Below are 12,743 nucleotides of genomic sequence, written 5' to 3' on the forward strand. Positions count from 1 at the left end.
GGATGATATAGTGGCCCTTGCATAGAAGACCTCTACTGGCATGCCGAGTACCTATGATACCAGCTTTTACCATGGCTTAAACCACAAAGTACTAGTGCTGAATGCAAACACCATACAGAGCTAATCAATTACTCTTATTCTAAGAGGCCACTGTTGTAGACAAATGAATCTCTTCATTTTAGAGGCAGAGTCCCTGAGGTAGAGAAAGCTAATTCATTCCGGTTCAGTGGAGCCAGGATATAGACCTATCTGTACTACTACCACCACTCAATTTCATGAAACATCCACTTGCCACCCAGAGTATCATCTTGGCTTTTATTATCATTGCTATCCTTTGAACACTCGTTGACATGATACTTTCAACCATTTTTGGAGATAGTATTGAAATATAAGCAAATTCTTCACACAGGGAATTTCTGGGTTTTCCCCACTTTATCAGTTTTCTCCACTTGAGTAGCTGATAAAATAAAGTTCGAAAACAAGAATCATGTGCTTCCATACTAGAGTAGAGGTCAGTGACTTTTATATAGGAGTGGACCGTATGGTTGTAGGCTTCACGGGGATAAAGTTCTTGTTCTATCAACTTTGTTCTCAACATGTACAGCACAGAAGGTCACCAAAGCTGACAGGTGACTGGATGCAGCTGTTTTGAGCAGATTATAGTATGAGAGTAGGCGATGGGCGGACATGGTCTAGATGACAACCATAGGCTTCTTTGTTTTCTTTGTTTTAGTTGCAGGAAGCACAGTTGCAAGAAGATCCACAGCGGGAAGGTGTCCTGAGTTCTGCAAGAATGGAACATCTGCTATGGAAGTATGACTTAAAGCCAAATGCAAAATATCTTAAATATTTGCAAATCTGATCAGCAATATAGTGTGGTGATTATGTTGGCTGTGGCAATAAACACACCCCTGTTAAGCCATAGAGACTTTATGTTATGTGCAATGCCTAATTTCAGGCTGGGATTTAAGTCAATGCTATGTTACGTAATTTCCATGGTCACAACCCTGTATCCCACCATCTTTCTTTTCAGTTTCTTAAGAATGGAATCATTAAGAATTGAGAATAATTAGTTATTCTGTAAAATGCCTTATAGGCTGGAAGTTGAGTGTCTCAAGTTAGAAGACTCGGTAAAGAACCAAGCAGAAGAAATTGAAGAGATTGAGAATCAACTGTTACGAGAAGACTTGGTAAATGAGTCTCCTATTCACCCCTGCCACCATAGAGAGAAAACTTCCTGTCCCCAGTGCTACGTTATGGGAAAATGTTAGGAAACAGGAAAGAGTTAACTGACAAAAATTTCTGTGCTCATAGTGATAATTTGTGTAAGAGTGCAAGTCCTCTCGACTTAACAGAAGAATTTGATTGAAATCATAGAATTAATGATTTGTGCAGCATTTCATGAATGTTGGGTTTCAGCTGTCAAAATCTTGTCTAGAAAGACCTTTACATGTGCACGTTACCAAACACAGACACTTGTAAACACATAATTAAAAATATTTTAAACAAAGAAGTTGGGATCATAAGATTGTACTGTGAATACTAAGCTGGTGCAGGGATGGATTTGTTTCTATTGACTTGCCTCTTTGTATGACTGATATTCTCATAACTGAAGGGGCACTGAAAAAGGTTTTTATTATTCTTATTAGTCTACTCGTTACTATGCTTTTCCTGCATCTAGAATATGACAATACATCAATAAGGAAAATTCTGTCAATAGAGTTCTAATAGACATTCTTCACATAGTATCATAGAGAAACATATTAGGATATCAAAAGTTGAAACTTTTAGTATACCAAGCCTCTTAAACTTATTCAACTGTAATAAGGGATTTTCTATAGATGTCCAAAAGAATGAATTAGAAATATGCAATTAAATTAATTATTAGCCATTTCTAATCTACTCAACTCTTCTAGAATGTTCTGAGATCATAGGTCTCTTCACTGGAGAGTAGATGACATCTACACTCTGAGGTGAAGAGTCTAGGCAGGGAGGATGAGATCTCTGTCTCACACAGGCTCCACACAATATGGTGAATGCCATGTGAGAACACTCTCCTTATCATCATGTCTGTTAGAAAAGAATAGATGATTCAAAAGAAAAGGAAGGAAGTGGTTGATGCTCTGGTGCTCATAGACACCTCTAGCACTCTAAAAGAATAACTGCAGCTGGGGCTATACCACATTTGTAGAACACGAACCTCTCATGCACAAGGTCCTGGGTCTAACATACAGTACCACACAAAAAGGCTCAGTTGGTTATGGGGTCTTTCCGGGCCATAAAGATGTCTAAATATGGGGCAGGGGGCTGGTGGGCTCAGGCAGCTTTTTTCTCATGGACTCACACAAGATATCACAGTACATGAAGCAGATAAAATGGTAGTTTCTCTGTTATTCTCTGATCAAGGCATGGTACTTCCTTCCCATCCCCTGGTTGGTGGCTGGCATTCACTGGAGTTGTGTTACTTGAAGGTCTTGCTTTGGAAATGGTTTTCTTCTATTGAAAATAGACTTTTTTAAAGCAACATATTCTGAATATGGGTTTTCCTTCCTGAACTTCCCTCCCCCCACCTCATCTGAATCCACACTCTTTCTTTCTTTCCTTAGGAAAAAAACTGGTATATAAGAAGAAGAATAAAATGAAGCCAGACAAACTGGAATAGGGCAAAACAAACTTTTGACATTTTGATGAAAAGAGCATGAGTTAAGAGGATAGGTTACACCAAAGACTGGCAGATTAAGAGGTCCTGGAATCCCAAACAGAGGAGAGAGTAATGATACCCAGTTCTTCTCCAGTGGAAGTGAGGGATTGCAGGGGTAGGGGTGGGGTGGTGGGTAAAACTTCCCCTACTTAGAAATATATTGGTGGCAAAGTTTATTACCTGAGTGCAGTTACGTTCTGGTTTGTGTGGGCATCTGGTCCTTGCCCTGCAGCTGGGTAGTCCTCCTGAGCATTTCAGATAGCACTGAAACTTCAGATAGCACACAAACTTTCTCTAGCCTTAGCCTTTGGCCAGTGTTTGAGCCATGCAATCTCAAGTAATAGACGCCACACTGGAAACAGGTTTAATGTTTTTTGAAATATTAAACTGAATGAATTCATTGAAAGTGACTTGACAAATTGTGACAAGAATTATCTTAAATTAAAATCAGAATGCTACTACATCCTAGGAGAGAAGCCTTGCCCCTGGATGACAGGGCATTTCAGCACAGTGCTTATTTAGTAAAGGGTGGGTGAAAATTAGAGCTGTTTTGTGCATTTGATTCCACGAGGTAGATGAGGGCTGTGTATGGTCTCACATTCTAAGGTTCTAACTTGTGGTGGCTGATAGTTTAGAAGCACAAACTTTCTCTAGAATCAGTTTCTAAAACAAGGACTGTGGCAATGGATTGTGGGTCACAGAGGAGACTGTGAAGCAGGAGCGGAGGTTAGTGCCTGACATACAGTTGGCATAGAGACAGATTTCTTCCTCGTGATCCGGGTTCTGACATCCCTCTCTTGGAACTCAGTCTTTCCTGTGTTCTCATGATTCAGACTATCTTTATTCTCTCTATGGAATTAATTCCTTTAGGTAATTTCTGAAGTGCTAGCTTGGTCATCACGAACTTCCTTAGCTTGTGCTGTTCTTGAAATGCCCTGATTTTTCCATTAACTTAAAAAGATAACTTTGGGGATTGAAATACACCATCCCACACTTTCCTTGGTTTGATGGTCCCTGGTGCGAGGTATAGTGTTTTCCTGGTATTTCTGCCTTTCTAGGGAAGGTGACATTTCTTTTACATTTAATAATAATTAACTTAATTGATACTATTGAATATTGTTTCTTCGCTTCCATTTTTGCATCTTGTCTATAATATATTGTGGGAAGTTTCTTGTGTTATTATATTTACTTGGGCTTCTACATATTTCTAGAGTTTAAATGTCCATATCCCTACATTTGGGGTAATTCTTCCATAATTTCACTGACTAGATTCCTTTTGCCTTCTCTGTGTTTATCTTAGATTAGCCTTCTGTATGTAGATTCATAGCTTTGGCCTCCTGATTGTATCCTGGAATTATTGAACATGAAATGCTCATTTTCTCCCTTGCAGATACATTTTGTACACTTTTTTCATGTGTATGTGTGTACTCACATGTGTGTGTGTGTGTACTCACATGTGTGTGTGTATGTGTGTGTGTGTGATTATTTGTGTATGTACCACATGTGTGCTATCCCAGCAAAGGTCAGAAGATAGCATTGATACTGAGTTTCAGGAGGTGGTGATCCACATGATGTAGTTGCTTGGGAATTCAACCCAGGTCTTCTGCAAGAGAGTCAAGTGCTCTGATGGAGCCATTTGTTCAGGCCCAGAGTAAAGACTTTTAATTTACTATTTTATGTATGTATGTAGGGGTTTTTTTTTTGTTTGTTTATTTGATTTGATTTTTTTTTTGTTTGTTTGTTTTTTGAGACAGGGTTTCTCTGTGTAACTGGCTGTCCTGGAACTTACTTGTTCTGTAGAGTAGGTTGGCTTTGAACTTACAGAGATCTCCCTGCCTTTGTTGCCTGAGTACTGAGATTAAAGGCATGTGTCACAACTGCCTGGCTGATAAATAAGAGGTCTTATTAAAAGGTTTTGATGACTGTCAACATTTTATTGGAGTTGTTGGATTGAAAATCAGATCTTAGGTCAGGTGGTGCTGATGCATACCTTAATCTTAGCCCTCAGGAGGCAGGGCTATGTGGATCTCGGTTAGTTCAAGGCCAGCCTGGTCTATAGAGTAGGTTCCAGGACAGTGAAGGCTACACAGAGAAACCCTACCTCAGAGAGAGAAAGAGAGAGAGAGAGAGAGAGAGAGAGAGAGAGAGAGAGAGAGAGAGAGAGAGAGAGAGAGAGAGAGAGAGAGAGAGAGAGATTTTAGTGTGGGATGCTGAATAATTTAAAAATAGACTTGCAGATGAGAGCCTTTATCCAAGAATATTCGAGTCCAGTGGAAGGAGGGAAACAGGTTGATCAAAACAAAACAAAACAAACAAAGACAAAACAAAAGAAAATGACAAAGTTGATTGAGCTGTTGTGTTACTTCTCCTGAGGAGACACAAACAAAGGTCTTTTCATCCCAGATATAGCACCAATAGCAGAATCAAAAGAACTGGTTTAAAGTGTAGCTTGGTAAAACAGTTAACTTACTGAGGTTGCTTATAGGAGTGTCGGTGACTCAAAGGCAAAGCATCAGTGAGAGGTCAATGCCAGCCCAGTGACAGCTCATGAGCTTCATTCCTAGAGTTCACTGCATAAATCAGAGTGAGACCCACCACAGCATCTGCTCTCTCTGACAACTGCTTACACTTTCATAACACTGGGTGACGCCTTGTGACTCTTGTAAATGTCAGAGCTGAGTTTTGAAGGTTTTGTTAACTTCCTGAATCTTAAGACTCTTTTTCCGTCCTCTCAGAAGGAGTGTTTGAATCCTAAGGAAACAGGCACATAACAGGTGTCTAAGTACTTTCCTGTTGCTGCACACCATGACTGAGGATATTTAATTGGGGGCTTGCTTACAAGTTCAGAGGGCTCGTCTGTAACCATCATGGCAGCAGGCAGAGTGCAGAGAGACTGGGCCTGAAACCTCAAAGCCCACTCTAGTGACGCCCTCCACCCCCCCAGCAAGACCACACCTCCTAATCCTTCCTTAACAGTTCCACCAACTGGGGACCAAACATTCAAATATACTAGCCTATAAGGGCCATTTTCATTCAAACCACCACAATAAACAAGATAGAGACGACTTAAAGAGAAAGAAACAGTGAAGGAAAATAGGAACTCCTGGGCTAGTACATGCAAGACTGAGAATTTTTCTCATCTCAAGTGATCATGAAAAATGTAATAGAAACCAAATAGGATGTTCTAAAGTTATCTTAATAAAGTATAATTTTAAAGCACCTTAGAATATCTAAAACTAATAATGAAAGTACTGTAGCATCTTTTAAAGTTTTATTTATTTTATGTGTATGTGTGTCTAGCCTACATATATGTCAGTGCACCACATGCATACTTAACAGAAGTTTGTGAGCCATATGGACGCTGGAACTTGAACCTGGGTCCTCTGGTGGAGCAGTTAGTGCTCTTAGTCTCCAAACCATCTCTCCTGCCCGGTACACCATCTTAATCTCTAAGCCATGTAAACATTCTTTACAGAATTTTACTGGCACTTATTTATTTTTCTATCATTGTGGCAGAGAGCATGGCAGCACACAGTTAGGCACAGGACTGGAGAAGTAGCTGACAGTTACATTCTGATCTGCAGGCAGCAGGCGGCGGGCAGCGGGCGGCGGGCGGCAGGCAGCAGAGAGACACACCTGGCTTGGAGTGAGCTTTTGAAACCTCAGAGTCTACCTTTGGTGACATGTCTCCAACAAGGCCACACCTCCTAATCCTTCCAACAGCTTATCAGCTTCTGACCAAGCATGGCTAGAGGGGTCAATCTCATCAAACCACCTGTAACCTCAGCTCCTTCAAGGTGGAGACAGTAGGTCACCCTTGGCTATACTGGATACTTAAGATAAGCCAGTTTGGGCTGACAGCCAGTCTAAAACCAAACCCCAAACTAGAAAGCTGCAGTCTCTTTTGTAGCCTGCAGGTCTGCATTGGTTATTACCCCACCTAATGTCTGTGTGTGGACAATAAGTGAACACCCAGCCCTAGCAGAGGACGTTATGATCGTCAGGTCAAGTATCTGTAAATGATACTCTTGGGCCTTCTGAGCTTTTGTTTCTTGTTTTTTGTTTTTTATCGAGACAGGGTTTTTCTGTATAGCCCTGGCTGTTCTGGAACTCACTCTGTAGACTAGGTTGGCCTTGGACTCAGAAATCCACCCGCCTCTGCCTCCCGAGTGCTGGGATTAATGGCGTTCGCCACCACGCCTGGCACAGGGCCTTCTGAGTTTTATGAGTAAATAATTCTGTTCTCCACAGGGCCCCTAAAGAAGGAGCTAGAGAAAGCACCCAAGGAGCTAAAAGGATTGTCGACCCTATAGGGGGATCAACAATTTGAACTAACCAGCACCCCCAGAACTGTGTCTCTAGTTGCATATGTAGCAGAGGATGGCCTAGTGGGCCATCAGTGGGAGGAGAGGCCCTTGGTCTTGCGAAGAACATGTACCCCAATACAGGGGAATGCCAGGGCCAGGAAGAGGGAGTGGGTGGGTTGGGGAGCAGGGCTAGGGGAGGATATAGGGGACTTTCGGGATAGCATTTGAAATGTAAATGTAGAAAATATCTAATAAAAAATAAATTCTGTTCTCTCCTGCTTGTCCACCTTTCAGCTTCCAAGTATTAAAAACCCGTGTTTTAGCAAATATATCCAGTAGTTTAACTTCTATGATAAAGGTGTAACTCAATGTATTGTGTTTTAACAAAAGTCATTATTTGAATTTTCCTAGTTGGCATTTTATAAACCATTTCTAATGCATTTTGGTCATAAATTCATGAGAAATGCTATTTTAAGACATAAGGATAAGTCTCTGTGTATTTAAAAAAGTCTACTTATAAATGTTTTGTCAAAGACTGGAGACAAAAAGAAAGAACGAAGAGAAGTGACCCAGTCAACGCAATCTCTGGTACGTGCTTTGGAACAGGAGATGGAGAAAAGTGAAGAATTAGAAAAGGAACTATGTGGGTAAGACTTTGACGTTTGCGATCTTCCCAGCTGTGCAGCTATTGATTGAACTTTAGCTTAATGACTACCTGAATGAAAATCATGTATCTGCCATTTCATAATCCAAAGTTAGTATGTTTTAAATGTACTTCAGAAACTAAGGACAATGTGGAACATTTTTTGAGTACCAAAAAAATCACTCTTTCTTGGCTTTGGTGGCAGTAATACCAGTGCCTTTGGTGTAACTGTCATTGTACGCTTTGTTTTCTGTCTTGCATTTTGTATTTCTGAAACATTGTGTGTGTGCATGTGTGTGTGCGTGTGTGTGTGTTTGTGTACATGTATGCATGTGTATGTGTGCGTATGTATGTCTTTTTTTCTTTTTTTTAGTTCCACAGCTTGTCTATAAAAAGATGGAAAGGTTTAGTCACTTCTGGGAACCCCAAAGCTGGTGTAGACATTTCTTTCTGGCCTTTGAGCCACCTCTGACCTCTTAATATGTATCCCCTGGATCTAGAGAGGTCACCTGTGGTTGGCAGAGTAGAGCCTTCTTAGTGGAGTCTTGATAGTCCAAATTTCCTAGGGTTTCCACGAGGTCCTGGACCTCCTCCAGGCGTTGTTGTATGGTTTTTGCTGTCGCCGGGAGGTTATTTATAAACTGGTAAGGAGGCTTTATCTTCAGGTTTTAGAGAGAGATTGTTGAGCTCTATTAATTATAAGGAAGCTTATGGTTTCCCTTCTAGTTTTAGAGTTGCCCTGAACATCTTTTTCTTTTTCAAGTGGGGGCATTTATGATCTTTAGGGCCTCCTTGCCTCTTTTTCTAGAAGTGATTTATTTTAGATGTCTCCTGCACAGGTAGGCCACTGGCCCCGTGTCAGGGCCTGAGTAAGCACATTGGCTTCTAGAAGCCATTTGTTTCAGCCTTCTCTTCCAGTTCTCTGGTTGGCTGTGGCTGTCAACAGGATGGTTCCCAGGATGCCCTGTTTCCTTCGCTCTCTCACATGTCTCCTGCACTTTTTTTTTTAAAAATTAAACATTTTCTCTGCCATTAACATTAACTCTCAGACTCCTTTTTCTTAACCTCTCAACCCTCTGGAACTTTTTCTTTTTCTTTCTTTTTTAAAAATTTATTTATTATTATATATAAATACACGATAACTGTCTGTCTTCAGACGCACCAGAAGAGGGCGTCAGATCTCATTAAGGGTGGTTGTGAGCCACCATGTAGTTGCTGGGATTTGAACTCTGGACTTTCAGAGGAGCAGTCAGTGCTCTTAATCGCTGAGCCATCTCTCCAGGCCCTGAGCTTTTTCCTAATATCTGCTGCTGCCTGATTGATAGAAGCTGATACTGCAGCTTTCACTTTGGAATGTCTCCATGACATGTTTTAAAAGAAAGCTGTGGAGCTCTCCTTCTGTGACGGGTAGTGATCTTTGGGTGCGCTGTCTTATAGCTGCTTTGAGATCTGCCAACAGAGACTGTCGGTAAGACTTAGACTCTCTCCGTACCTTTAGCGGCGTTGAAGTCCCAATCTGGGTGGGTTTGAGGGAAAGCCTTTGTGTTCCTGCAGCAGGTCTCCCCTCCCCCACCCGCAATGGGGCTGCCTGTTGAATAAGGTGGGGCTGCCTGTTGTTTGGGGAGAAAAAGTTTTCCTAAAGTGTTGTTTCAGGAAACGTTTGTGAACCCCAAAAGACCACCAAGGAGCCGATTCCGATGCAGTCACTGAAAGATTCTGTTTCCTAGTTTCAACATAGTGGAGCGGAAGGCGTCTGTCCCATTGTTAAATGTATGATAGAAGGTCACCCCATAGCATAAGCAACAAAGACAAAACAGAAGAATTTGTCTTTTCCTCTCTATTAGGCAGGAACGAGAGACAACCAGAAGGTGGCGCTCATATACAAGAAAAGAAACTCATCCCTTCTCTTGTCAGGAAGGAACAAAAGTAACCAGATTGGGAGTTGTGGGTGCCCTTGGCTTCCTGAACCCACTCCCACCCCAGACCTGGACTCAGAATGACTTCTGGTGCAAATCTGCTATTACTGTGTACGGACACAGATACAGATTTAAGACCTTTTTTTTTTTTTTCAGAACAGAATTACGAATGTAGCACCACTCAAGGGTTTAGAAACTGTCACAGACAGACAGATCAGACAGGCAGGAATGAACCATATATAAACACATGGACAGACACACAGACTCAGACGGACTTTCCTGGTATGGAGACCTTCCAGGTCAGGTCCTGGAGGCTTTGGAGTCCTGGCCAGTGCACTAAAGTGTTGTTCCAGGAAACATTTGTGAACCCTAAAAGACCACCAAGGAGCCGACTCCGATGCAATCACATTAGTGTCTCTTTATTCAAGCTCGAGCTTGGGCTCCCTGCCAACTCTGACACAGCAGGAAGGTGGAGCCCTGAGCCTAGTTTTAGGCAAGCATTTATAGAGGCAAGAAAAGGGTGTCTAGCCGAATACACATGTGATTGGGGGCCCATTATGGCTTTTAACATTGTTGGTTGGTTCTGGGAGCCAAACCTGTTTTCCTCCTGATTGGTGGCTGTTAGGAAGTGAAGTGTTAGGGGCAGACTTGTAACCTGGAGGTGCAGATTTGTGGGGAATAACCTGGAAACTGGTGCTAGACACAGGTCTTGTTGGGGGGTAACCTGGAAACTGGTGCTAGACACAGGTCTTGTTGGGGGGTAACCTGGAAACTGGTGCTAGACACAGGTCTTGTTGGGGGTAACCTGGAAACCGGTGCAAGGTTCTGGCCTGTTGATTCACTTCAATTCAACCTTAGGTCAGGTTCTCTAAGATGGAGTCTGAACCCAGAAGATTTGGTTTCTCAGAGTGAGAGCAGCTGTGATCCTGACTCGCCCATTATGGTGAACCACACCTTCAAACTGTCCATAGAGTGAGAGCAGATGTGACCACCATGGTTTCCCCATTATGGTAGACCACACCTTCAGTCCATGAGCCCGAGTAAACCTCCCTCATGTTGCTTTGGTCAGATACTTTGTCATAGCACAACAGCCACCATCACAGAACTGAAAAGGAATTGGGTTTCTCAAAGCGTTCTGCATGTGGTTACAGACATATCTGCCAAATTAATCTTAAAAAATTTCCTCATCAGCCACAGCTTGTCAAAGTGCAGAGATAAAGTGATCTTGGGGTACCTGTTCTCAACTACTGCATTTAAACCTAATGTCTGCACCGCAGACTCAGGGAGCATGGTGGAAGAGGAGAGGAGAGACTGTAAAGACGAGGGACCAGGACATCGGCTGCAACGTACATACATACACACATACACACATACATACATACACACATAAATAAATAAATAAATAAATAAATAAATAAATAAATAAATAAATAAATAAAGTGCAGGGAGGGATGCCTCTGGGAGGAGTTGTAGGGTGGAGTGTTTGGAGAAACAATTATGTGGTTGGAGAGATGGCTTAATGCTAAGGGCACTTGCTAAGCTTCCAGAAGACCAGGGTTTGATTTCTAGAAGCCACATGGCAGCTCACAACTATCTTTAATTCCAGGCCCAGGAGATCCAGTACCCTTTTTTTGGTCTCTGTAGGCACTAGGCACACATGTGGTATACATATATACATGCAAGCAAAACCATAGTTTTGTTGAAGATATTTACTGGCCTTTTAAGTTGGAAATCTTCACTCTTTTCTATACCTATTCTCCTTAGGTTTGGTCTTCTCATTGTGTCCTGGATTTCTTGGATGTTTTGGGTTAGGAGCTTTTTCTTTTTTTTTTTTTTTCCATTTTCTTTGACTGTTGTGTCAATGTTTTCTATGGTATCTTCTGCATCTGAGATTCTCTCTTCTATTTCTTCTATTTCTGTTGGTGATGCTTGGATCTGTGACTCCTTATCTCTTTCCTGGGTTTTCTATCTCCAGGGTTGTCTCCATTTGTGATTTCTTTATTGTTTCTAGTTCCTTTTTAGATCCTGGATGGTTTTGTTCAGCTCCTTCACCTGTTTGGTTGTGTTTTCTTATAATTCTTTAAGAGATGTTTGTGTTTCCTCTTTGAGGTCTTCTACCTGTTTACCTGTGTTCTCCTGTATTTCTTTGGCAGTTATTTATGTCCTTCTTAAAGTCCTCTATGATCATCATGAGATGTGCTTTTAGCTCAGAGTCTTGATTTTCTGGTGTGCTGGGGTATCCAGGGCTCCCTGTGGAATGAGAAGTAGGTTCTGATGTTGTGTAGTAGCCTTGGTTTCTGTTTTTTATGTCGTTGCCTTTGCCTCTTGCCATCCAGTTATCTCTGGCGTTAGCTGGTCTTGCTGTCTCTGACTGTGGCTTGTCCCTCCTGTAAGCCTGTGTGTCAGTCACGCCTGGGTGACCCCTTCTCTGTGGGAGGAATTTGGGTATGCAGGGCTGTGGCACTGGTTTAGCTCTGGGGTGCAGATAGAAACCATACGGGTCCTGTCCCCAGTTCTCCCTTGGTTCCTCGATGGCTCTGAGAGGGTCTCTCTTATGCCAGGAATTAAAGCAGGAGTGGTGGTCTTAGCTGTGCTCACAGGTGTGTCAGTGCTCCTGGGAGACCCGCTCTCTCCTGGCCGTATTTGGGAATGTAGTACTATGGCACAGGATCAGTTCCAGCAGCAGAGGGAAACAGGAAGGCCTTAGTTTTTATTTTTATTTTATATATGTGAGTACACTGTCAATGTCTTCAGATGTAGCAGAATAGGGCATTGGATCCCATTACAGATGGCTGTGAGCCACCATGTGGTTGCTGAGAATTGAACTCAGGACCTTCTTAACAGCAGTCAGTGCTCTTAGCCATCTTTTCAGCCCATGAATTGTCATTATGAAACTTTCAAGTAATTTTAGATTGGTACAAGTGAGACAGCTTCGTACTTTATAAACTAATTTCTTTACTGTTTAAATATTATTTGAGTGCTTATATTTAAAATTTTAAATGCTAATTCTTTGCCCTTATAGATTTATGGAAGTCTTAAAAATAACAGGAAAGAAGTTAGATGAATGTGAAAATAGAGAATTGTATTTCTATGAAGATATGAAAACGAGAACATTTGAAATGCTACAACATGAGGTAGTTTTAAATCAGTTTGAAGACCTAAAATATTTTAATTTG

The 12,743-nt window shown here is 41.7% G+C and overlaps 1 protein-coding gene across 1 annotated transcript in view; it reads left to right on the top strand.

Annotated features, from left to right (window-relative positions):
* LOC110309629 (uncharacterized) overlaps positions 1-12,743 on the top strand; it is a 74,698-nt gene that overhangs the window by 34,066 nt on the left and 27,889 nt on the right. The window contains exons 13-16 of the mRNA XM_085828387.1: positions 734-813; positions 1,097-1,190; positions 7,543-7,655; positions 12,590-12,701. Of these exons, the coding sequence (XP_085684513.1) occupies positions 734-813; positions 1,097-1,190; positions 7,543-7,655; positions 12,590-12,701 (399 nt within the window). The remainder of the gene's footprint in view (positions 1-733; positions 814-1,096; positions 1,191-7,542; positions 7,656-12,589; positions 12,702-12,743) is intronic.

Source organism: Mus caroli, unplaced genomic scaffold (assembly GCF_978045245.1).
Source record: "Mus caroli unplaced genomic scaffold, Mus_caroli_1 scaffold_12, whole genome shotgun sequence".
In the NCBI taxonomy this organism is placed as follows: domain Eukaryota; kingdom Metazoa; phylum Chordata; class Mammalia; order Rodentia; family Muridae; genus Mus; species Mus caroli.